The sequence below is a fragment of the Anas platyrhynchos genome, chromosome 11 (genome assembly GCF_047663525.1).
Source record: "Anas platyrhynchos isolate ZD024472 breed Pekin duck chromosome 11, IASCAAS_PekinDuck_T2T, whole genome shotgun sequence".
Classification (NCBI taxonomy): domain Eukaryota; kingdom Metazoa; phylum Chordata; class Aves; order Anseriformes; family Anatidae; genus Anas; species Anas platyrhynchos.
Window position 1 is genome coordinate 6,158,839 of NC_092597.1, and position 25,771 is coordinate 6,184,609.

General features: G+C 37.8%; 1 protein-coding gene across 7 annotated transcripts in view; it reads right to left on the reverse strand.

Annotated features, from left to right (window-relative positions):
* The window catches only part of WDR72 (WD repeat domain 72), a 124,980-nt gene that overhangs the window by 34,570 nt on the left and 64,639 nt on the right, over positions 1 to 25,771 (reverse strand). For 4 of the 7 annotated variants that reach the window (XM_013105575.5, XM_027467212.3, XM_021276676.4 and 1 more), the window contains one exon: positions 20,171 to 20,282. In XM_013105575.5, coding sequence (XP_012961029.2) covers positions 20,171 to 20,282 — 112 coding nt within the window. Of the gene's footprint in view, positions 1 to 18,273; positions 19,314 to 19,348; positions 19,649 to 20,170; positions 20,283 to 24,604; positions 25,053 to 25,771 lie in introns of those variants that run through there. The other 3 variants (XM_021276678.4, XM_021276677.4, XM_072043349.1) reach the window with 3 other exon arrangements.

The window sequence follows — 25,771 nt, forward strand, 5'->3', positions numbered from 1 at the left end:
AAACTATATAATTTTAAGCACTTAATATGATTTTATTTGGTTGCATTTACTCTGACTGATGCATGTAACTACAAGTCCTTTTCAAGAAGGGTCAGAAAGAAGACCCTAGCAATTACAGGCCTGTCAGTCTCACATCAGTGCCTGGTAAAATCATGGAGAAGATGGTTCTCGAACGTATTGAGGCGCACCTGGGGGACAAAGCAGTCATTGGTCCCAGCCAGCATGGGTTTGTGAAGGGTAGGTCCTGCCTAACTAACCTGATTTCCTTTTATGATAAGATCACCCGTATGGTGGACCAAGGGAAACCAGCTGATGTGATTTTTTTGGACTTCAGCAAGGCTTTTGACACGGTTTCCCATAGGATCCTACTGGACAAAATGTCCAGCATACAGCTAAATAAAAACATCATACGATGGGTGAGCAATTGGCTAACGGGCAGGGCCCAAAGGGTTATGGTGAATGGGGCTGCGTCAGGCTGGCGGGCGGTCACCAGTGGGGTCCCTCAAGGCTCCATTTTAGGGCCGGTACTTTTCAATATTTTTATAAACGATCTGGATGTAGGAATAGAAGGCATTTTGAGCAAGTTTGCTGATGACACCAAACTTGGAGGAGTTGTGGACTCGAATGAGGGTGGAAAGGCCTTGCAGAGGGATCTGGATAGGTTGGAGAGCTGGGCGATCGCCAACCGCATGAAGTTCAATAAGAGCAAGTGCCGGGTCCTGCACCTGGGACGGGGAAACCCTGGCTGCACGTACAGACTGGGCGATGAGACGCTGGAGAGCGGCCTAGAAGAGAGGGATCTGGGGGTCGTGGTAGACAACAAGTTGAATATGAGCCGGCAGTGTGCCCTGGCAGCCAGGAGGGCCAACCGTGTCCTGGGGTGCATCAAGCATGGCATCGCTAGTAGGTCGAGGGAGGTGATTGTCCCGCTCTACTCTGCGCTGGTGCGGCCTCACCTCGAGTACTGTGTGCAGTTCTGGGCACCACAGTATAAAAAGGACATGAAACTGTTGGAGAGTGTCCAGAGGAGGGCTACGAAGATGGTGAAAGGCCTGGAGGGGAAGACGTATGAGGAACGGCTGAGGGCACTGGGCCTGTTCAGCCTGGAGAAGAGGAGGCTGAGGGGAGACCTCATCGCAGTCTACAACTTCCTCGTAAGGGGGTGTCGAGAGGCAGGAGACCTTTTCTCCATTAACACCAGCGGCAGGACCCGCGGGAATGGAGTTAAGCTGAGGCAGGGGAAGTTTAGGCTGGACATCAGGAAGGGGTTCTTCACAGAGAGAGTAGTTGCACACTGGAACAGGCTCCCCAGGGAAGTGGTCACTGCACCGAGCCTGTCTGAATTTAAGAAGAGATTGGACTGTGCACTTAGTCACATGGTCTGAACTTGGGTAGACCTGTGCGGTGTCAAGAGTTGGACTTGATGATCCTTAAGGGTCCCTTCCAACTCAGGATATTCTATGATTCTATGATTCTATGATAAGTCTTGCAGGATTTTATGCAAAATGTCATTTTTATTCTCATCTAGGATTTTGCTCCTATAGCATAGAAGACTTTTCTTGCCACAGTGCATCCTGATAAAAAGGCAGATGTTCTCAATTGCCTGGGTTAGATACTGGTCCAAGGGAGTTGGGGAGAATGAAAATAACATTGATTGCTATCGGTAGAGACAGGCATTAGGAAAAAGATTTCTGTCTTTAACTTCCAATTGATGTTGTGTGTTTCTACCTATGAAATTTAAAACAGACTTCTAAAGCATTTATAATTATTTCAAAGTAGCAATTCTCAGTGATTAATATTGGGAACACTGTTTTTACATCCCAAAGGCTGAATTATGAGAAGGATTGCACAGTTACATCTCTGTTGCATAAGGTCAACCTCAGAATGAAAACCCTTTAAATACAAAACAGCATGTCTGCTTCATATAAATAAAGGTGTTTTAAAACTGTGTATTGATTTCTTCATTTTATTGAGCTTTTTGGATGAATCCAGTTGTTAAATAGCTGTTCTAGTAACTGGCCTGTCATCTGGAAATGTTAGATTTTTTGACACAATGTCCCTGCAGAAAGTTGGGCAGTGTGACATAAAGAGCACAGGTTTGCCTATCACGCTGATTACTTGATGTAATAGTAAGCAAGCTTAAGTGAACTGTGTGTCTTCAATCTTTCCAATCACTTAGGGCTGGGCACCAGAGGATACCATCCATCATCTGTGGCCTGAAACATATGGTGCATCAGCAATCTTAGGCTGACCTAAATGATAGTAAAAGCTGCTACACTGGTCACAATAAGAAATTGTTGTCCACTGAATTACAGGTTTGTGATTAGATTGCTAACATGGCCAACTTGATGTATAAGTGAAGTGTCCAGGAAAGATATTCCCTAGGATCCTTTGAAGATTAATTTATACCCTTGAAATGTGCACCAATCACAAAATGAAAAAATATGTCAAGATATTTTTCTTGTGAACAAAAAAAGCACTGTAGTGGTAACAGCTATTAATTTATTTTTTGGCAGTTTTAGCCAACAGAATTCAATAAACAAGGTCTTAAAGGTTTTTGTTTTGTTGCAAGACTTACTGCTCGACTCCTAAAAACACAGAGCCCTAAAACTGTATCTTTTATAAGAGACAGCTCCCCCTCATATTCTGTTATAAAACCTGATACACAACTTCAAATATCACACACAGACAGCTGGACGAAATAAAGAAATTTCTTCATTTTGTATCATTATATTTTCACCTATTAGTTCTATAAATAAAGCATCTATTTATAAGATGGTCTATAAAATAGAAAACGTACAGTAATATATCTGACCACTGATCCAAAAATTATAAATCTTGCTTTTCCATAAAGTAGACTATGTTCATCACATTATTCATTCATAGCTTTAGGAAAAATGCATCTACGCTGTTAAGGTTCAAACTGCAATACCACCTTTGTGGGGGTGGGAGGGATGAGCATCCATCCCAAGGCAGGGAGGTTAGCATCCTAGAGAATGTGGTGAATTTCACCACAAACAGTGAATGACATGTTAAGAGGCACAGTTAAAAAGAGAAGAAGATTTCAAGAACACTGTCTTATAGTATCTGTGAACTGACCATTCAAGACCCTTCACAAAAACCAGGCTAACTTAAAAGGAAGTTATGCCCTTCTAAAGTATGGAACATTGGAGATATTGGTTTGCAAATATGGCTGTTATACACAATTATCACAAGCAGAGTTTGGAAAAAGTGGTTCTCTTTGCCCTGTCTTTCCATCAGTCTATTCTTTTTTTGTATCACGCCTTGCTGTCCCAGTACATGAGTTAGATGTGCTTGTTATTCCTGTTAGATTAGACATTCTACTGGCATTTTAGTGTTGCTATTTTTTTTTTTATTATTTTTTTTTTTTACTAAATCATTACATCATTGTTATACAAAGGAAAGTACAGGTTTACAATCATGATTTTTCCTCCTCCTTAATATAGACTATTAGCAGTAGTGTAATTCATATAATACTCATACCTTAACATAGATAGCAATGCTCAATAATGAAAGGAACTCCTTGAACCTTTCCAGAGGTATGTGCTAATTAAATAACTAATTCTTTCCTGTGGGATAAAGATGGCCTTAATATGGTCTTAATCTGATAACATGATCTAGAACACACCTGTCTGAAAGATCACTCTCATTGATATCAAAATGCTGTGCTTTCTTGAAAATACAAATTAAAACTGTTGCCTGAGTTACACTGAAACACAAAAACAGATAAGTCTTTATGTTGACATAAAAGATAATGTTGTCAGCATTAACCTCTTCAGTGTGGTGAGGTTAAACCTGCCAGTACTCGATTTCTAAAAGAAACAGAAAATTTAGCAATAGAGCTTTATCAGTACACAAAACTGAACAAGAATGCTTTCCTTATGTCAGATCTACTTTCTTTTTATATTTAATCCTGGAACTTAAGGAAAAAGAAAGGAAAAAGAAAATCCCAAACGTATCCTTACATAAGGGCAGTGTAGAAGAATAGAATGCACGTAGCAGCTATTCACTATATACTACAGAAAGTACCTCCTGGGTTCACGTTCCTACTTCACCATCTTCACTAGGCTATCTGAGCATCTTCTAGGAGTACAAGCAGGTGATGAAACTAACATCTATCATATGAAAACAGTGCAGGCATCTGGTCTTTAGGGCATTAGTGACAGGTATCTCAAGTGTGACAGAAGTTGAATTTTTTCAAGAATAGAAAAAAAAATCTTCTGCAAATATTTACTAGAATTTGAGAAAAAAAAATCCCCAGATGTACTGGAAAGTTTTCTGTATTCATTACAATTTGAATTTTTTTTTTTTTTTTTTTTTTTAGTACAGTACAATGCATAAGGTGAATCTAAAATAGATTACTGAAGCAAAATAAGATACTTACTGGATCTAACTGTGACTCAAAATAAAGCATCTGCTGAAACACTAGATGTGGACCAGGAATAAGAGGAGAAATTTTGAACAATGTATTTCTTACATTTCAGAATTTGGAAATCTTGTGCTGATTAGTTTTACACACCATCCAAATATGAAATACCGTTTCTATTATTGTTTATCTGCTTTGAAACAACAGTGATATCATCATCATATGAGCACAGAGCTAAATAAAGATTTCTGTGAGGAAATAAGCTATTTGGGGTTTGACAGTATAGTCCAAATAAATGAAATAAAATAAATCCAGGATTATTCTGAAATACAAAAGTGTTAAAAGGGTTCTGAAAACAAAAACCAGGTTAGCAACTTTTATGGATTACAGGTCCTTCATGTGCCTTTGAATTTGAACCTGTAATACTGAACACATTAGGCCACACTGAAGTTGCACTTTCCCGTTTTTTTTTTTTTGACACTTTTACCAGCATCTGGCAAAAATCACTGGGAGAAATGCAGTGATGCCTTATGATAATTTTCCCCCTTTTCAAGTCTGCAATAGTCATACTACCGCTCTCCTCCATAATTTCAAAAGTATGGAAGTTATTTATTTATTTATTTATTTATTTAATTTAAGAAAACAAAACCACATACAAAAATTTCAGCCAGGACTGTTCTTGGCTAACATCTTACAACAATTTTATATGGAGTTCTGTCTATGCCTTATATAGTAGGCTAAGTAAATCATGTAAGAAAAGGCTGTTATAGATCACTATATTTTATTTACAAACTACAATTACCCTATTCTACATTTGAAAGCTCAAAGAACTATTGAGCTGAGTGATGTTAAGTTACATTAAAGAGAAAAGCTAGATTCTGGATTACATAAGAGACATAACATGCAAATGGATGCATACAAATCTTTTGTATATATGTCCATGTATACTTATAAAAATGTATGAAGGTGGAGATTGTGCTCATCTCTATGTGCACTTCCACATTCTGAAATTTAACAGTTCTGTTGATGAACATTCTACATAGTGATGGACATACATATCTACATACAGTTCAATATTTTCTCAATAAGTTTAATAGGCAAGAATAGTGTCTTTTGTGTCATTCTGTATTTTTTGGCTGATGCAGACGTTTTACTTTTTTATTATTAGAGATAAGAACTGCTCAATTGTGTTGCTCTGCTATGTGGACTTTAGCTAGACTCAACTTCAACACTTACAATAAAGCCTTGTATAAAGTACTAAGTACCTCTACTTTTCAGTGCACTTTTTTTTTTTTTTTAAACAATCAATAATACTAAAGCATTTAACTTGTCCTATTACCAGATAGTTGTCTTTTGCTGTTTAGTTCAATGTCCGAGTTGAATTTCTATAGTAACTTGTTTAAGTTAGGGGTGTCAGATATTCTGAAATTCAAGGATGGAAACTTTTCAAACAGGTACAGACTATGCTTGGGAACAATTTATGTATATTCAAAATGATTCAAAAATGTTGTATTCACTTGCTTTATGCATGATATAAGTAAATAAATGTGTGGTTTCAGCTGAGATAATTGTCCTCCTAGTAGCTGGTCTGGTGCTGTGTTTTGGATTTAAGATTAGAATAATGCAGATACTTTAGCTGTTGCAATGCAGTTCTTACACAAAGTCAAGGACTTTTCAGCTTCTCATACAGCACTGCCAGTGGGGAGGCTGGGGGGATGCAAGCTGAACAGCTGACCCAAACTGACCAGAGACACTACAGAATCACAAAATGGCCAAGGTTGGAAGGGACCTCTAAGAATTATCTAGTCCCACCCCCTACTGAGCAGGATCACGCAGAGCACACTGTGCAGGATGGCATCCATGTGGGTTTTGAGAAGGAGACTCCACAGCCTCTCTGGGAAACCTGTTCCAGTGCTCTGTCACCCCTGCAGTAAAGAAATGCAATCTCATAATCAGACAGAACATACTTAGCTTCAGTTTGTGCCCATTGCCTCTCATACTCTCGCTGTGCACAACTGAAAAGAGACTGGCTCCATCCTCTCGACAGCTTCCCCTCAAATATTTATACGCATTGATGAGGTCTCCCCCTCATTCTTCTCTTTTTCAGGCTAAACAGGCCCAGTTCTTGCAATCTGTCCTCATACAACAGGTGCTCCAGTCCTCCAGTCATCTTAGTAGCCCTCCTCTGGACTTGCTCCAGTGGTTATATGTCCCTCTTGTACTGGGGAGCCCAGAACTGGCCACAATACTCCAGGCGTGGCCTCACCTGGGCTGAGTAGAGGGGGAGGATCACATCCCTTGACCTGCTGGCAACACTTCCAAATGCACCCTAGGATACCATCAGCCTTCTTGGCCACAAGAGCACATTGCTGACTCACGATCAGCCTGCTGTTCACCAGGACTCCCAGGTCCCTTTCTGAAGAACTGCTTTCCAGCATGTCAGCCCCCAGCCTGGAGTGGTGCTTGGGGTTATTCCTCCTTAGGTGCAGGACCCTGCATTTGCCCTTGTTGAACTTCTAGAGTTCTTCTCGGCCCATCCCTCCAGCCTGTCAAGGCCCCTCTGAATACCAGCACAGCCCTCTGGGGTATCAGCTAGTCCTCCGAGCTTTGTGTCAGCAAATGTGCTGAGAGTACACTCTGTTCCATCGTTCAGGTTGTTGATGAATAATTTGAACAACACTGGACCCAGTACTGACCCCTCAGAGAAACAGCTAGCTACAGGCCTCCAATTAGACTCCGCACCACTAAGCACAACCCTCCAAGCTCTGCCATCCAGCCAATTATCAATCCACCTCACTGTCTTTATCGCAACCCATGAGCTTTTACCACTTCTTTTCCCCCAATTCTTTCCACCATCCACATGGCTCTGATGCTTAGCTGCCTGCCAGGTTAAAGCACAACTCCTTTTGGCACTCAATTTGGGGCCCAAAGAGTTGAATCACAGAATGTTAGGGATTGGAAGGGACCTTGAAAGATCATCTAGTCCAATCCCCCTGCTGGCACAGGAACACCTAGATCACGTCACACAGGAATGCATCCAGGCAGGTTTGAATGTCTCCAGAGAAGGAGACTCCACAGGCCCTCCGGGCAGCCTGTTCCAGCATTCTGTCACCCTCACCATGAAAAAGTTTCTTCTCATATTTAAGTTGAACCTCCTAAGTTCCAGCTTGTACCCATTGCCCTCTGCCTTATCATTATATGTCACTGAAATAATGGCAGATCTGACCAGAATATGTTAAAATAAAATTGTTATAAGTATTATATCAGTTAATAGCTGCTGATCACAATGTTGATTTTTTTTTTCCTCACAGGGTTGTTGTGTTGGTTCTCAGAATTGTGTTGCATAGCATATTACTGTTCCCTGTCATGCTGTTTATAATTTCTGAGGGCTGGTTTAAGGTTATTATTTTGCTGTACTGCGTAACACTAGTTTATAAAATGATAAAATTACCAGTCAATTCTGGTATTTCTACTCAGCACTGCTGTCATCACTATCAGAAACTATTAATAATTACAGTCTTTACATTGTCTCCTCACAGAGCCAGTCTATGGGGGGGAAGAGGGCACAACGGAACAAAAGGGGACACTTTCCTCCACTTCATCACTCTTCCTTTCTCCTTCACCTCCTCCTTCCTAGAGAGGCCTCTTCAAAACTCTGTATATCGTTGGGATGTTCAAACCAGCATGTTACTATCGTTATGTCTCCTGAATGCGTTTCAGGCTTTATTTAAGGTTAAACAATTACTCAAAAATCCCACCCAGAGATGTGTTCTGAGGCAACAAAGTTAGGAGTGGCAAAGAGCATGAGAGTATGATAGGCCCCTGCGATGGGCCCCACCCGCAGCCCTGCCGCCGCCATAGGCCCTGCGACGGGCTCCGCCGGCGCGATCGGCCCTGCCGCAGTCCCGGGCCCTGCCCCGGGTATGTGAGCAGAGAAAATAGCGATTTTAAAGGGAGAATAAAAATAATAACATTGATCTGGTGATTACAAAGCATCAAGACAGCCCAGAAAAAAGCTAGATGGTGTATTATTAAAAATACAAAGTACTTTGCTACTACGTTGTTCAACTCTGTTGTTATTATCACAGGCCTAATCTTCAGTACTCATGATGAATGCCTATACCTAGAAGTACTTTTTTACCCCCAGCAGTCTGCTTCTCATAATGGATACATAACAGAAAATTAACAACTTCACACATATTATTAGCAGAGATAAGTCCAGATGAAGAGTTGTGCTTAGAACTAAAGCATCCTGAGATTCCTTTTTCTATTGTTTTATTGATAACCTTTGTATAGCAGCTGGGTGAGTGGAAAAATGGAAAATAGTGCAAACAGAGCCTGTGAGTTGCTTGGCAGTTCAGCCAATTAGCAACTGAGAATCTTAGCACTAAAATTCTGGATATTGCTAAGTTAAGATAATGAAAGCACAAACTTCAAAACCTAACCTAACTAGGGTTCAAAAAAACAAATAAACAAACAAAAAATACCATAAAACCAGACAACTAAAAAATAAAAATAATAAATAAGCCAGAACAAAACAACAACAGTTTTTGTTCTTTCTACATTTCTGGTTAACATTAAGACTTATGTAGATATAGCTTGGTGAAAATAAATTCTGGAACAAGAAATCAAAACATTATGTTGTAACCTACACGCTTATTTTCCATATTTTGTTCACATTTTTTCCATGTCTAAGGGAACACCATGACTCTGTATATTCAGTCAGTCAGAAAAGGAAGGATCCAAACTAAACTGTATATATATATATATATATATATATATAAAATATCAATAAGGATAATTAAGTATATGTAATAAATTGGTGCTAGGAATTGGCCATGACCAGTTGGGTGCAGCTGACTTGTAGCTGTGCCACAATTGTTGTTGGGCATGTAGTTTTGAAAATGCCATCAGCTGCCATTTAAAATGGCACTTCTTCCAAGCTCAGGATCGGTGCATCCCTGAGTAGGAAATCGGTGAAGAGGACCAGGAGACCTGCATGGATGAGCAAGGAGCTCATCGACAAGATCAAAAGGAAGAGGAAAGTCTATGAAATGTGGAAAAAGGGCCTGTCCTCTTGGGAGTATAGGAGTATTGTCAGGGCCTGCAGGGACACAACAAGGAAGGCTAAAGCCCATCTTGAGATGAAGCTTGCAAAGGAGATAAAGAATAATAAGTGTTTTGTTTTGTTTTTTTTGGTTTTGTTTTGTTTTGTTTAAGCATGAAAACAGTAAAAGGAAGACTAGGGATAATGTAGGTCCCCTGCTGAACGAGGGGGGCGTCCTGGTAATGGGGGACACTGAGAAGGCGGAGATACTGAATGCCCTCTTTGCTTCGATCTTTGCTTCAAAGACCTTCCCTTCTCCCTGCCCTCCCCCAAGGACTCCTGGACCCTGGAGGGAGGAGAAAGAGTCTGGGAAATGGAGAGCTCCCCTTCTGGTTGAGGAGGGAGTGGTTTGGGAGCCTCTAAGTGGGATCAACGCACACAGATCCATGGGTCCTGTTGGGATGCATCCACATGTGCTGAGGGAGCTGGTGGATGTGATCGCCAAACCACTCTCTATCATCTTTGAAAAGTCTTGGAGAACAGGAGAGGTGCCTGAAGACTAGAGGATAGCCAATGTCACTCCAGTCTTCAAGAACAGCAAGAAGGAGGATCTGTGAAACTACAGGCCAGTTAGTCTCACCTCTGACCCTGGAAAGGTGTTGGAACAGCTTGTTCTGGATGCCGTCTCCAAGCAATTTGAAGAGAAGAAGACTATGAGGAGTAGTCAGCATGGATTCACCAAGGGGAAATCATGCTCAACCAACCTTGTTGCCTTCTATGATCACATCACCAGCTGGGTAGATGTGGGAAGAGCTGTGGATGGCATCTACCTTGACTTTAGCAAGGCTTTTGATACTGTCTCCCACGACATTCTGCTAGCAAAGCTGAGAAAGCGTGGGATAGAGGAGTTGACAGTAAGGTAGGGTTGAGAACTGGCTGACTGGCCAAGCTCAGAGGGTGGTTATTGGTGGTTATAAGTCTGGCTGGAGACCTGTGACTAGCGGTGTTCCCCAGAGGTCGATGCTGGGCCCGGTCTTGTTCAACATCTTCATCTATGACCTTGATGAGGGAAGAGCATCCACTCTCAGCAAGTACACTGATGATACAAAGGTGGGAGGAGTGGCCGACATGCCAGAAGTCCATGCTGCCATTCAGCAAGACCTGGACAGGCTGGAGAGCTAGGCAGGAAGAAACTTAATGAAGTTTAGCAAGAACAAGTGTAGAGTCCTGCACCTGAGAAGGAACATCTGCATGTATCAGTACAGGCTGGGGGATGACCTGGTGTAGAAGAGCTCTACAGAGAAGGACCTGGGGGTCCTGGTGGACGACAGGTTGACCATGAGCCAGCAGCATGCCCTAGTGGCCAAGAAGGCCAATGGGATCCTGGCATGCATTAAAAGGAGTGGGGCCAGCAGGTCAAGGGAGGCGATCCTCCCCATTCACTCGGCCCTGGTCAGGTCTCACCTGGAGTACTGCGTCCATTTCTGGGCTCCCCAGTACAAAAAAGACAGGGATCTCCTGGAAAGAGTTCAGCGGAGGGCCACAAAGATGATACGGGGCCTGGAGCATCTTCCCTATGAGGAAAGGCTGAAAGATCTGGGCCTGTTCAGCCTTGAGAAAAGAAGACTGAGAGGGGATCTTATTAATGCTTACAAATACCTTAACTGTTGGAGACAGAGGGATTTGGCCAAACTCTTCTCAGCAGTTTGTGAGGACAGAACAAGAGACAACAGGCAAAAAATGGATCACAGGAATTTCTGCACCAATATGCAAAAGAACTTCTTCACAGTGAGGGTGATGGAGCGCTGGAACAGTCTGCCCAAGGAGGTTGTGGAGTCTCCTTCTCTGGAGATATTTGAGGCCTGTCTGGACACCTACCTGGTCAATCTGCACTAGGGAACCTGCTTTGGGAGGGAGATTGGATCTGAAGATCTCTTGAGGTCACTTTCAGCCCCTACAATTCTCTGATTCTGTGATTCTCTTAGGCTCGGACTGGAAATTGTGAATATGTTCCTGAGCTCCTTTATTTTTTTGTTTTTAAACTTTTTTTTATTATTTTTTTTAATTTTCAGATGGCAGAGCACTGTACTTTTGTCTTGTCCTGAAACATCCGCAGCTTAATAAAAAGTCACAGTATTGCTGGCCACTGCACCTACACTTGAAGACCTGTGGTACCGTGATTCTAGAGAAGAGGAGATTGAGAAGGGATCTTATCAACCTCTACAAATATCTGAGGGGACAATGTAAAGAGGACAGGGCCAAACTCTTCTCAGTGGTGACCAGTGATAGGACAAGGGGTAATGGGTATAAATTGAACCACAGGTTTCATCACCATATGAGGAAAAACTTCTTTATGGTTTGGGTGACAGGGCACTGGAATGGGCTGCCCAGAGAGGCTGTAGAGTCTCCTCTGGAGATACTCAAAACCAGCATGAATGCCATTCTGTGGAACATACTATAGTTGACCCTGCTTGAGCAGGGGGGTTGGACCAGATGATCTCTGGAGGTCTCTTCCAACCTCAACCCTTCTGTGATTTTGTGATCTGAACACTGTTTGACTAAGAATAATTCGTGTAAGGACATTCACAATAACAAAATAAGGTATGACAAGTTGTGGCTCTTCAACAAAAGCGTAAAAGACAGAGGTGACTAGCCTCACACCCAAAAAGCTAGGAACACTGTTTTAAACATGAAGTAGGTGCAGTTCCTTTATTTATTTTGAAGACCGAACTCAGAACCAGCTTTAAATTTTTCAGTCTTTCATTTCACTTTGCCCAATGAACTTATAAATAAAGTTAATCAGTAGAGGGATTAAAATGAGACAATAACAACTTTATGCCTGCATTAACAGTAAAAGAAAAAGCATCTACCTTTAAAGATCTAAATAGAAAGTTATGAGAATTTTTCCTGGTCAGTATATAAACACTGAAAAAAAAAAAAAAAAACAACCACACACACAAAACAAAACAAACAAACAACAACAAAACAAACAAACAAACAAAAAGTAGAAAATGGCCCAAACTATATTGTGCATTTGAATTTAGAATACATATCACCCTTAGTCCCTCCCTGACCAGTGTCCTACAGCAATTCTATCCTTCCTAATGTTTTGGAGGAGTCTGAGATGGCGCCTGTACAATTTGATTTTGTGTAAAAATACACACTAAATCTGATTTCTGCTACATTAAGAAGTTCTCTGGTAAAATATATGATGCATGGAATGAAATAAGCTGTAGTTCTAGAATGAGTCTTTAAGCTGGCTTCCTTTAGTACTTGACCACTAATATTAAAGACTACTGGATCAAAATACAGTTTTAATTGGATATATAGGAGATGATACAGTGGTATAGATAAACCACAAGTTAGATGCTAAAATATAACATTGATTTGTATTCTTTTACTGGAAATATTTGTAATACGAAACTAAGATATAATACACTCATTTTTAATGCATATTCAGTATAGAAGAAAGCTACTGCTGTCACCAGCTTGTATTTGTCAAATACTAGATTAATTTGTTTGCTGTTTAAAGGACTATAATGAGATTACAGATAAATCTCACTCAATAGTGATGAAATTTTGATTATAGTGTCATTTCTTACATTGCTAGTTACTAATGCAAGTGCATACCAAATTGGTCAGCCAGAGATTTTTTAAGTGACCTGAAGACTCATACTTTAATGAGCTTTTTTTAGTTGCATGAACTTGTCCAAGACCAAAGTAAAAAATGTCAGTTTTGTCTACAGAACTTGCTGCTCTTATTGGCCAACACATCTGTGATAATATGAACGGAGTGAACAGAAAAAGGAAAATTCATTTTGAAAATACTGTAACATTCTTATTTCCTGGGAAAATAAAGCAAATATAAAAATCTTCCTTTGAGCAAAATATTATGTTTCAATAGTGTGCAGTTTTACCTTACTGAATTAAAACACTCACTTTGGCCACAACAACCCCATGCAACGCTACAGGCTTGGAGCAGAGTGGCTGGAAAGCTGTGCAGAAGTTCTGGTGGTGCTGATTAATTCTTGCCTGATGCACTCAGGTGGCCAAGAAGGCCAACGGCATCCTGGCTTGTATCGGGAATGGTGTATTCAACAGGACTGGGGAGGTGATTTTCCCCTTATATTCTGCTCTGGTGAGGCCGCACCTCAACTGCTGCGTTCAGTTTTGGGTTCCTCAGCACAAGAAGGACATGAAGTGTGTCCAGAGAAGCTGGTGAAGGGAACGCAAGTCCTGCAAGGAGCATCTGAGGGAACTGGGGTTGTTTAGACTGGAGAAGAGGAGGTTTAAGGGAGACCTTATTGCTCTCTACAACCACCTGAAAGAGAGGTGTGGGGAGCTGGGGGTTGGCCTCTTCTCACAAGTAACTAGTGATAGGACTAGAGGGAATGGCGTCAAGTTGCACCAGGGGAGGCTCAGGTTAGAAATTAGAAGACATTTCCTCACAGACAGAGTAGTCAGGCATTGGAACGGATTGCCCAGGGAAGCGGTGGAATCACCATACCTGGGGATGTTTAAGGAAAGGTTGGCCTGGTGTAGAGCGGTGGTTGGACCAGATGATCTTGGAGGTCTTTTCCAACCCTATTGATTCTATGATTATCCATACAAATCTGTGATTCTGCAGATCTCTGTGATAATACTTTGTTCCAGAGGGAAATTCATAATATTTACTTAGGAAAAGGTTGAAGTGTTTGAACTTCTTCCCTCTTGCTGCTGTGATGTTGACAGCTTTGATATGACCTGTGAGAGCATCTGATTTTATTTAAACTGCAATTTGTGTAATCACTTTTTTTTCATCAAGTAGTATCATACTTTTAACAAATTTTTTTGAAAGTCTATCTTTTAATATATAAGTTGAGCATCTCTAACTACTGTAAATCTTCTGTATCAATAATCTCCAAATGCCTTCCTGTAATAAATCTATAAATAACTTCCTTAAATTATTTTTATTCATTGCATTCCTTTCTAACTAAACTTGTACATTTACTATCCTTTTTCTTTAAAACATTTCAACGTATATATAATCCTTGGTTCTATTATCCCCACCCCTATTATCTTAAAAAAAAAAAGCCTCCTAACATTTTTTCCATACAACAAATTCTATAGCTTCACTTGCCATTCAGCTTAATGCAGAACAACGACAACAACAACAACAACAAAAAAAAAAAAAAAAAAAAAAAGGCATAGAAAACTTCAAGGCAGCCATAGTAGACAATGTTTCATGCCAAAGAAGTGTATATACTAAGACCATCGGCAGGGTTGTGCGATATATCAAGGTCCAAATGGAAGAGAATTTCTGATGAGTTAGAAGAGAGAGAAGCAAGACCAATGCAGAAATCAGAAAGACTCTGCAGCTAGAGAAGAATGCTGAAAAGGAAGATGGTACTGTAAAGGGATAAAGCAGCCTGGAAGAATCCAGGTGGAGGACATAACATGCAACAGGAAAAGACTATTAGACTGGAAAAATGTGAGAGGCGCCAGAGTGGAAAAAGCCAAAATTCAAACCAGTTGAAAAGTAACAACTACAAGAAAATACGAACATAGTGTTTAGTTCAGAAGTTGCTTTACAACCAAAAGTTTAGAAATCCTTCATAAGCGTAGAGAGACTATATCGGAAGAGGGTCAATTTTAACCAATTTAATTTGAAATTGTACTTGTTTTAACCACAGGTGCTGTGCAACTCTGAAAGTGATTTCAGTTTACACATTTTGGAGGCTCCATTTATGAAAACAGTACCTGGAATCTAAAGATTTCTTCATGTCAATTTTTTATTTATTTTTTTTAATTACCAAAACCTATGCTCATCTCATATAATCTATTAGTCCTGTGGCACTTACTTTCTGCCTGTGAAAATACAAGCTCTGGAGTCATACTCCAGGTCTTCATAGATGAAACTGAAAATAATCACAATACTCTTGAAAAACTGAACTAGTCTGAGAAATCAGGAGGAATTAACCATTGCTTCCTGTACAGCAATAAAATCTTTAAAACAGGTTTTGTGGAGTAAACTATCTTAGGTTCCTTCAAATATTTGCATGTAAGAAAATAGCACTATGATTTGTGAATTTCACAAAGAGATAAAAGCTAGCACAAATCCTTCACTTGCTTTTCTTTAGGAAATCTGTCATAATGAAAGGTGATTCCCATTTGTTCAGTTTTCTTCCCAATAACAACTTGTATTTTTCCTTCATATTATTTGAATGTGCTTACAAAAAGAGGATTCTGTCTCATACTCTTTGAAACCCATGCTGTTGGATTTTTATCAGTTTTTACATTTAATCATATCTTCTCACAATTTGGAATTGACAAAGTTCAAGACAAAATAATGCACTCTGTCAAAAGTTCCTCATTTTCTTGTCTATCTGCCAACTAACATCAAAAACATGTATCATGCCAGAAATGGGATCAAATTCTGTTCCTGGAATTTTTTTTAATCAGCAGCCAATTTTCTGGATATGACTTCCACTGGAAAATTTTCACCCGGTTTACACCGGAAATTTTTCACCCTGTTTACATTGCCGTGTTTCTATTACAGTATCTTTTTCTTCTCTATTTTATCTGGACTTCTCTATTTTAACCTCAATTCCTTTGCATCCATAATCTTCTCTTTCACTTTTTTTTTTCTCCTTTTATTTATGCATTTATTTTTCTGCTTAAGTGATGTTCTAGGACTTAACTAGACACCTTTTCCCAGATTTTATTTGATTACTTGATTCATGTTGGATATGGAACCCAGCAACAGCAATGCAAAGAGTTTCAAAAGACTGAATATTATGTTTGAAAAGCTCAAATCCAAACCTAAAACTAACACAGTAAGGGAAATGTAAAGATGTGAGGACAGATACATTCATCTCAATGTACAGTGAATTCATCAGATGTTCAAGATCCCTGGGTGTGGAGTGTTCCATCAGAACAGAAACAATGCAAGTTATATTAATGTGTGGTTACATTATCAAATGTCTCTGACACAACTAAAAGTTATTTCTACATCAATCAGGCAACAAAGGTCAAGTTTTCGATTAAATGTAATCATGGTGATATCAATGGTACAAATTTGTTTGTTTAAATATAGAGTCAAATCTCATACTTGGTCTAATATGAAAAGGCAGTCGGCTACAGGAAGAAGACAAGATAAAAAAAAGTATCAGACAGAAGCACATCCTTTGTACTTATCTGCACTTTTTTGACAAAACATTAAGACCTCAGAAGCATGCTAGAAGATTAATTTGCTATACAAAAAGGCACCATCACAAAATGATTTCCTAACAAATATGCATAAATTTCACATAAAAGTATGCAACCAGACTGGTTTCTGAAATTGAGAGAACAGAAGTATTTGCAAGCTTCCACTGCAAGTCACTGCACTTTGTAGCAAACAGAAGCTGTTATATCTTGTCTTTCATTGATTTATCATTACTGACCAAATAGGAGTCCTTATTTTAACAAAACATTAAGTTGTAGATAAGACTCTGACAATTCTTGACACACTGAACTCTGAAATTCACATTTGAGTGTTAATTTCGTAATGGTATTTATCACAAGAAGCTTGTTTTTCCTGCAAGAACCAATTTAATTGAATAATTCAAAGTGCTCCAAAACCACATGCAAAAGATGAGCTTATAGTTAATAGCTTTCAAATATACTTAAAATCTTAATCATTACTTTAATCATACTTAAATTAGTATTTTTTTATGCGTTAACCAGAACTTTTTGCCAGCTAAAGTGTGATTTTTCCCTAATCTAAGATGCAGTTAAAATAATATACTGTATTTACAAATAAAGCTGGTATGTTGTGTTTGCTGTTCACTTTTCCAACTTTTGGCATTCCTGAAATATTTACATCAATTCCTCTATTTAATATCTGAGCATAAATATCAAAAACACATTTATCCTCTCAATTTTCCTAAAATGCAGCTGAATCCAGTTACTCACATTTAAAAATAAAAAATAAAATTAGGCAAAAAATGCCAGAAAAACTTGTGTGCCTGACTGCTATCTCAGGTAATATAGTTTTGGCTCCTTCTGCATTAGAAGAAATAGACATTCAGGGATGGCACATATGACACTGCTTCAGTGCACTGGCTAAAAGGAGATTACAGTTCTACACACAACACTTATCTGGACGTGAGGGAAGCTAGTTTCTAAGTTTTGCAAATATTCGAGCACTTAGAAATATTTTGTGATTTGCATTAAGAGTGAAACATCTGTAAATGAATTTGAAAAAATCACTGCAAAACACCTTGAATAAGCAATTCAAGCAAGATAAGCAATGAATTAATGTTGAGGGAGCTGTGGGTTCAAATGAACTACAGGAGGGACTACCCGATTTCTTTGTATCCAGTCACTGGGCTATTGAATGAGATTACCACCATTTTTCCTCTGATCTAATAAGTTCTGCATGTGTGGATTTGTACCAGGTATATATGTCATAAGATCAAATATTTAAAATGAAGGATGAATAAAAGGATGTCAGCAGATTTATTTCCTCTTAGTTTATGCAAATAAGGGTAGATAAGATCCTTAAACCCACCTCTTCTGACTTAGCTGGCAGTGGAAAATGATACCACAGTGAAATCTGTTAAATGGTACCATTAATGCAAGGTTACTAATGTTTAGGAAAAAGGCAGTAAGAAATTAGTGCAATGTCCTTTTTCAGAATTGTGATGAATGTCAAAAAACAAACAAACAAAGCAAGAACCGAACAACCAAAACAAACAAACAAACCAAAAAAAAAAAAAAAAAAAAAAAAAAAACAACCACCAAAAAAAGCAGGGAAAACTTCAGTTTCTCTGAAGAACTTAACCAAAGCTCACAGATAGCAATCATGACATTGATATGAAAATGTTTATCAGTATATTTGGAAAAGGCCCAAAATGATCATATCACTGACATTAACAAAGAAACTACATCTAGTTGCATTTATATTTCCTTTTAACAACTTTTTCCTTTTAATAGTTCCTATTAGAAAACCGTAAAAGCCAAAATAAGAATACTTGTGCTACTTACATAATATGATGAATAATGCAGTAAGTTAAAACAGTAATGGAAATGAGAAAAAAAAAAAAAGAAAAACAGTATATTAAATACTCATAGTGTAACAACTCTTTCCTGGTGTTCCTATCTGTTTCAGTCTGCTCCAGAATACATTGCTGAACAATGATCATTAAAAAAAAAATAAAAAAATCCACACTGCTTTATAGGTTCAAGTATGGAAAAAAAGCTATTTCCTAACCACTATAGGTACACATGAGTGTTGTGCTCACTGTAACAGAGGAATTTTCTAGTTTCCTCTTGATTAACTTGCAAAAAATAGGGTAAGGAAAAAAAAGACTTTTTTTTTTTTTTTTAACATAACATGCAAACAAACACATTCCCCTTTCAGAGACTGGAAATCTAGAGTAGCTGCTCTCAGTTCATAACTTTTGTGAGCCTCAATACTCAAGCAGAATTAAATAGCACTTGACTACCAGAATCTTGTAATCATTCCAGCACTCTTTACATAAGAGACTTTTTTTTTTCCATCTAGTATAGAAGGGTTTGAATCAAACCCAACACTTAAACACATCTGGAGTTTGCAGATGTCTGCATTTGCAAATTCTAGTTAATCCAATTTTTGTTGTAATCCGTATCAAAACACTGTATTGGAATGCAGCCTGAAAATTCAGGAATTTTGAAATCAAGTCCAGGTATGAACTTTGCTGCTGGGGATGTTTTTTAGTTATAAAGCAACTTATCCCAAACTGCATAGAACTAGAATGATTCAATGCTATTTCCAGTGTAAACAAATTCTAAATTCATATATGACAATAATTCAAAGTGTTTGTAGTTTGTTGTATTCCAACAGCCAAAATTTTAGGGTCAGTACTGTTCCATGGCCTGAAACAAGTATGAATAATAGCTTTTAGCATTCTGGAAGAAGCAAGTATGCAACAATTTTATATGACAGACACATACTCAATGAGATTATAAATTAGTTTCCCAAGAGAAGGCTCAATAATAAGATCAGATCTAAAATTCAGGTCACTTGATTTTATGACTCAGCTAATGTGGTAAAAAAAAAAAAAAGTATAACTTCATAATATAAATTCAAGTTCAATCTTTTTTACCATAAACATTAGCACCACTGTAAAGTTGCAAAGGGTAGGCTTCTTGTAAAATGAAATGATCTAATTGTAAAATGTATTTGATATCTCCTTGCAGGGAGGTTATTTCTAAAAGAAAAATAAAATATTCTATATTACATTACGAAGTTATAAAATTTAAGCAATTAATTTTTAGTGCTGGATAAGACTGATGTCATAGAAAAGATACATTTGCAAAACTTTTTTTTTTTAATTATGATTTACTGATCCTATTTCAAGCACGCTTCTTCCTTTATTTTCAGATTTATTTACGATACCAGAACAATTATATTTATAAGGGAAATCATACAAGCAAAAAAACTATCAGTTCTTCTTTAATGTTGTGAGATGATGAGAGAGTGTAGAAGTCCTTTAACTCCCTGACATACATCTGAAAAAGCAATAGGCTGATAGGGTCAAAATTAGGCCACTTGGCTTGTCTTACATGGTAATAATGTATTATGAACTCATACTGCTAACTTCTGAGTACTAGAGAAAGTTCTCAGCTAAAAGAATATTCCAATAAATTTTGCACTTACATGGCAAAGTTTTTAATGTATTGCAAACCCATCTGCTTTGCCTCCTCAGTCTTTGGCAGTGTCTGCAACTTACCATTTCCATTCTCTACTATGGCCAATGGTTCTCTGTAGACTGCTGTCTTTCTCAAGGTTTTCATAGTCCTTTGAACTTCTGCCAACAGCACCGCTTGCATTGCCTCAATAATCTGTCAAAAATGCAAATTATAATTGGATGATATTTTTATTTCAGTCATTTATCTAAGCACTTGTCCCTTTTAAGCAAATACCAGAAGATTTTAAGATGGTTGAGTAGATGCCATTAGAAAGTCAACATTTACCAATATCTTTCAGACAGCAATAATCATATGCTTCTATACGCACAGAGTATTCATCAGATGTTGCTATCCAGTTAACAAATGTTAATTGTGAATTGTGACTTGTTCACAAATTAAACATTAATTCTCCTTAATCTCCAAACTAGAATTGTTTGCCTACTATCTCTTTGATATCAAGGGGTCATGACAATATGTGTCAGATAGGACAGGTGGTGATATCATCCAAAAAAAATATATCTTTATTTGCTTCTTTGTGTGCAATGATTCATGGGCTGAATAAGGACTTGGTGTTTTGACATTTTTAGAAATTTGGATGTCCAGTCTTCTCCAAAAAGTTTTCAAAATGTTTCATTATTAGTGGCAATCTTCTATTTCTCCAGCTCAACTGTATTAATACTTCATTTTTATTTATTTTTTTAACACAAGGAGCAAAAGGTTCCACTGACTCCTCTTATCCAAAAGGAACAACTGCTGCAAATATGAACAGCCTATAAATGGCACTTGCAATACCTGTTACGTTAACACCACATGTGTGTTAAGACAGTGCTGTTTAGAAACTGTATGACAAGGTTATTACTTTTACACATCTTTGCTTTAGTGGAGAAGCCCAAGGAGAACTTGGGAAATATTAAAACCTAAGACATGTACATGTATAAAGCACATGGAGAACTTCCACAATGGACCTGAGCTTTTGTAGTTCCTACTCAGTCTATATTTCAATATGATGCAGAATGGTAGCATGTATAACTTTTTATTTGGTATGTCTATCAGAAAAGGGATACATCCCCCTTTCCCCCCCCAGGCCCCATTAGGTAGTTATTCAACTATTCTTCCTGAAGGACAGAGAAAATCTGAAGTTTCCAATACAGTGTACCCCACCTTAACATAAATATAAATTTAAGTTGCATATAAAAATAAATAAGTGAAATGTTTCAATTATAAACGCTCTTTATATAATGTTATATTAAAAACAGTATGTTAATAATTTAAATTAAATAGGAATTTAAGTCAATACACAGGTTTCCTCAAACTGCCTGGAGGAGAGAGATTTCATCTCACTAATCAAGTACAGTGAATTCGTGGGCTATCCTCAATCACATTTCTAGCTGCTCTTGTAAATTCAAATCATTAAGCAGAACAAAGGCTGTAGGTGTCCGTCATGACAAAATTCCTTATTACAGACAAGTGTACCCCAGCCAGGTTCATAGTGTGGAAGTTCACAGCAAATGAACACAGCTCTGCATGTTGTGACACAGTGCAAACCATCTTGTTATAATAGCACTTGACTTTACAGTGGAAACCAAAGGTATTTTCTGATTCCTCACATCAATAGAACCCTGAGCTTTTGGGATTACAGATCCCAGATCCTGACTTTATAGAGGACTCTTACAATGTATCTACAATAATTAAGAAAGAAAAAGAAGCCCAGAGACATTTTAATTGTCCTAGGAAAACTTCAGACCAAGAAAAAAAAAATTAACAGGATTACACAAAAGAATTGTACACATTATTTATTTTTCTGATATACTAAGAACCTGTCGGTAATCTGGATATGATATTCATTGCTGTGTATGTGAGCCAGACAGCATTTATAATACGTTATTTCCTCTAACATCTTACAACAGAATTTAAAAAAAAACAAACAAACAACAACAACAACAACAAAAAACTGTTGCAAATGGCACAGCATAATATTGTGCAGGCACCTGTATGTCTCTGCATGCTACTTGTCTACTACTGTTGAATCCCTATTTCCACAGGGCTCATTGTGGTTTCACATTTGGTTTCGTCCTCCTGGTGTTTTCCCCACCAGTTTATATACCTCATCTGACCTTATCTCCAAGCTCAAAAATCCCCAGAAACTTTGCCCATTTTTAGCACATTTACATGAGTACTTTTCATTTTCTTTGGCATTTTCCAGTCTGTCTTCAGGATTCTTCCGACTTACATGTAAAACTTCTATCTTGTTGGCTAACACGTATTTTGGTTTGTTTACCTTTTTTCTCATAATTGTGAAAATTTCTGAAAAAATCATCTACTTTTGAGCTGAGACTGTGAAATATGATATAAATTATACTTCTTCTAAGGGTATACCTGACAAGGTATAAATACTCTATGTCCAACTACAAATAGAGATATTCAGTGGTGAAAGGTAATTGCTTGACCATCAGGACCTGCAGCACCAATATCTGAGAACAATTCAAACATAAGTGAACAAGAGCAGAAGCAAGCAGTATTGTTACATAAATACTAAGTTATATTGACTTTCATTTTTTCTCCTAATCAATTATTTCCAAGCATAACTATTCTTATAATGACTGGGTCTGATGAGAGAAGGCATCAACCCTGGTTATTGCTCAGGCCGTAGCCTTTACAGTGTTAAGCCTTCTGGAATCTGACTCCCAGGAACCTGTATAACACAGGCACATCAGGGAGCAAAAAAAAAATACAGATCAAAGCATCAGACTTGTAGCATCCAGCTTGCTTTTCTCTAATATAAAGAAATTGATAGCCAACCCAACTACAAGAACATATAGTCATATGGAGCAGGGGGAGTATAAATTAAATTAATTATCAGTGGCATGGCTATGGAGAGGATCTACTATCAGGGGAATTGTGTAGACCCTAATAATGAGGTAAGTTGTCTTCAGGTAGAGTCAAACACCATAAAAACAAATGCTTCCATAGTTTTTAAGTGAAATTTCTGTAAACATGAGTACCATAAGTAAAAAGGTACTTGCTTATCTGTACTACTGTTAGCAATGGCCTTAACAGGAAGTGGTCTATGGCTTGAAAGTAAAATTCTCTGTAATACGCCTCAGATTTATCCCATCTTATTTTAGGTATTAACTGAAAGGAAGTAATTGATGTGACAATAATATCGGTGTACTGTGGAAATCCACAGAAAGATGAAGGCGTACAGAGATGATTCATTCCTCCAAAAATATGAACAGTCCCTCCATAGTTTCTATCTTTTCCCAGTGGTGAAAGAGGAGGCTAAAGCAACCACAGTCCTCATGCAAATGGTTATGTCAGAGGTCTAAATATGGCATCAGCAGTTTTCCTAAGGGAAGACTGTGTGGAGTAGCCAATTAATTATCAACGATACAGGTTTTCTTGTAGAGAAAAGGAATACAGTAAAATCAGACAGATAGAGGACTTCCAAACCAGAACCTAAATGTTATACACTGAAGCTATATAAACTGTTTTTCTGATGGTGGTCCTGAATTAATACAGTTCTAACATGGTCTTAGTACTTGGGACAGTTTCAAGATTAGAACTGGCTTATGTCCAGGTAGCTCAGAACTAAAACAGATGCATGACTCCCTACTGATTGTGAAGGCATTAGTAGTTAATGGGACAAAGCTCAGACATTTCCATATGGATGTGTCACACTACAGATTCCACTTACTGTCATACATAAAACAGAAACAAACTGCTGATTCCCCATAAACTGATTGGTGCCAAACAAGTCTGATAGACTGCTTGCATATTGCCATGTAATAAAATCCTTGACCACATATACAAAGGTTGGAGACAGCATTGTTTTTAGTGGAACTACTGACCTATAAAAGATTCATGCAAAACTTACTGTTTTGATCCTGATTTCCTTTGCCGAGATTAGCACTGAAAATGGCTAAAGGCTATTTTTTTCTATAGCAAAGGCTATGGAAACATGGTCGTTTACTATGTCTTACAAAACGTTCAGCTCGTGGAATAAGGCACATTGTAGGAAGAAGTTTACTTGGTTTATAAACATTTTTATGAAGTGATAAAGGACTTCAATCTTCAGGGAAGTCAACCTAACAAGAAGTAGCTTCACTCAATGAGATTGGAAAATATCATAGAGCAGAAGAGAAGGAAGCAAATTATTTCATATTGTATTCTTCTTGAAATGACTGAGTAAAGGAATAGGAAGGACACATTTCAATCTCTATTATTTGAATAATAAGGAGCTAGGAAGAGCAAAGGAATAATTATCAAAGAAATCTTCCTAGTGGAAAAAAGGATGCTTATATCTCCCAGAATCAACATCAAAACACTTCAGTTGCATTACAGTTTGTGTTTTTTTTTAATTTATTTTTTTATTTTTATTTTGCATTCTTTAAGCCACAAAGGTTTCATAAAGCTGAAATAATATAAGAGTACAGTAAATAAAATTAAAATACAACTAAACGTCTATTATAGAGGAACAGTTTATTTTAAGTATAGTGTAAGCACAGTCATTATTTCATCATATTAAATGTTTCTGGGCAAGCAATTATTTCTATATATGTGTATCTCTGGAAAGGCCAAAACACTTCAGTAATTTCTGGGTGAGGTGAGAGTGTGGCAAAAAGCAGCAGTATTTCACCCAAAAGAACAGGAAAATGAATGAAGATAACCTTTTCTTTAAAATCAACCGGTGAAATAAATCCTGTAAAAATATTTTAAAAATATGTGCATTTTTAAAGTTTAAAACAAAAAGACCTCCCTTGGCCCTTAAACTTCAATAAGTCAGTTAGTCAGTAAAGTCATGATCAATCATTTTCTGCAAGTTCTTTCAGTTTCCTTGTTTGCACAGAATCTGTTGTAGTACTGTAAGGAGATGAGGAATCAATAAATGGCAAATCCTTTGGGTCATGTCTGAGAGTCAGTATCCTCCATAAAAGATGTTAAAAAAAAAAAAAAAGAAAAAACTTTTAAAAAGTAGAATAACTAGCGATGCTGGGAGAGAACATACATGACTGTTTAATCAGGCTGTTCAGGATTTACAGTTTGGCCATGAATCTGTGTTTTTATAAAGAAATCAGTAAGAGAGCCATCCTACTATCAATAAAACTATCATTTTATATAAATGTGGGTAGCTGAATACCCACCCCTGTTGCCAAAGTCACAAATGGCTTTGAATGTTATGGCATTTACAGCAGTTTGGCTGCAAACAGGAAAAAAATGCACTACAAAGCTGGTTAAAGATCATTGCAAACCTGAGTCTTAATAACATTAAAATTTGTGTAGGATTGATAGGATGGTATTTGCAGTACTTCATAATTTCAGTGTCTTAAGATCTTTTCAGATGAAAGTTATGAGGTAGCTTATTCCACACCTTATCTTTCCACACACTAATCTCCTTTGGTAGATAAGGCCATTATCATTGCATAAACTTATCAGTCACTAAATTCAATGGAAAATATAAAAACATGCTGCAAATTCTAGAAAACATCACGAAGCATACTTGGTGACTATTCATTCAGACTTTAGGACGGTTACCTTCTCATATTTGAGCATGCACATTAAGGCTTTATAAATAGCATACCCCATACCAAAGTAATCTGATTTTTAAAGATATGAATGGCATGATTTATATATAATATTTTCCT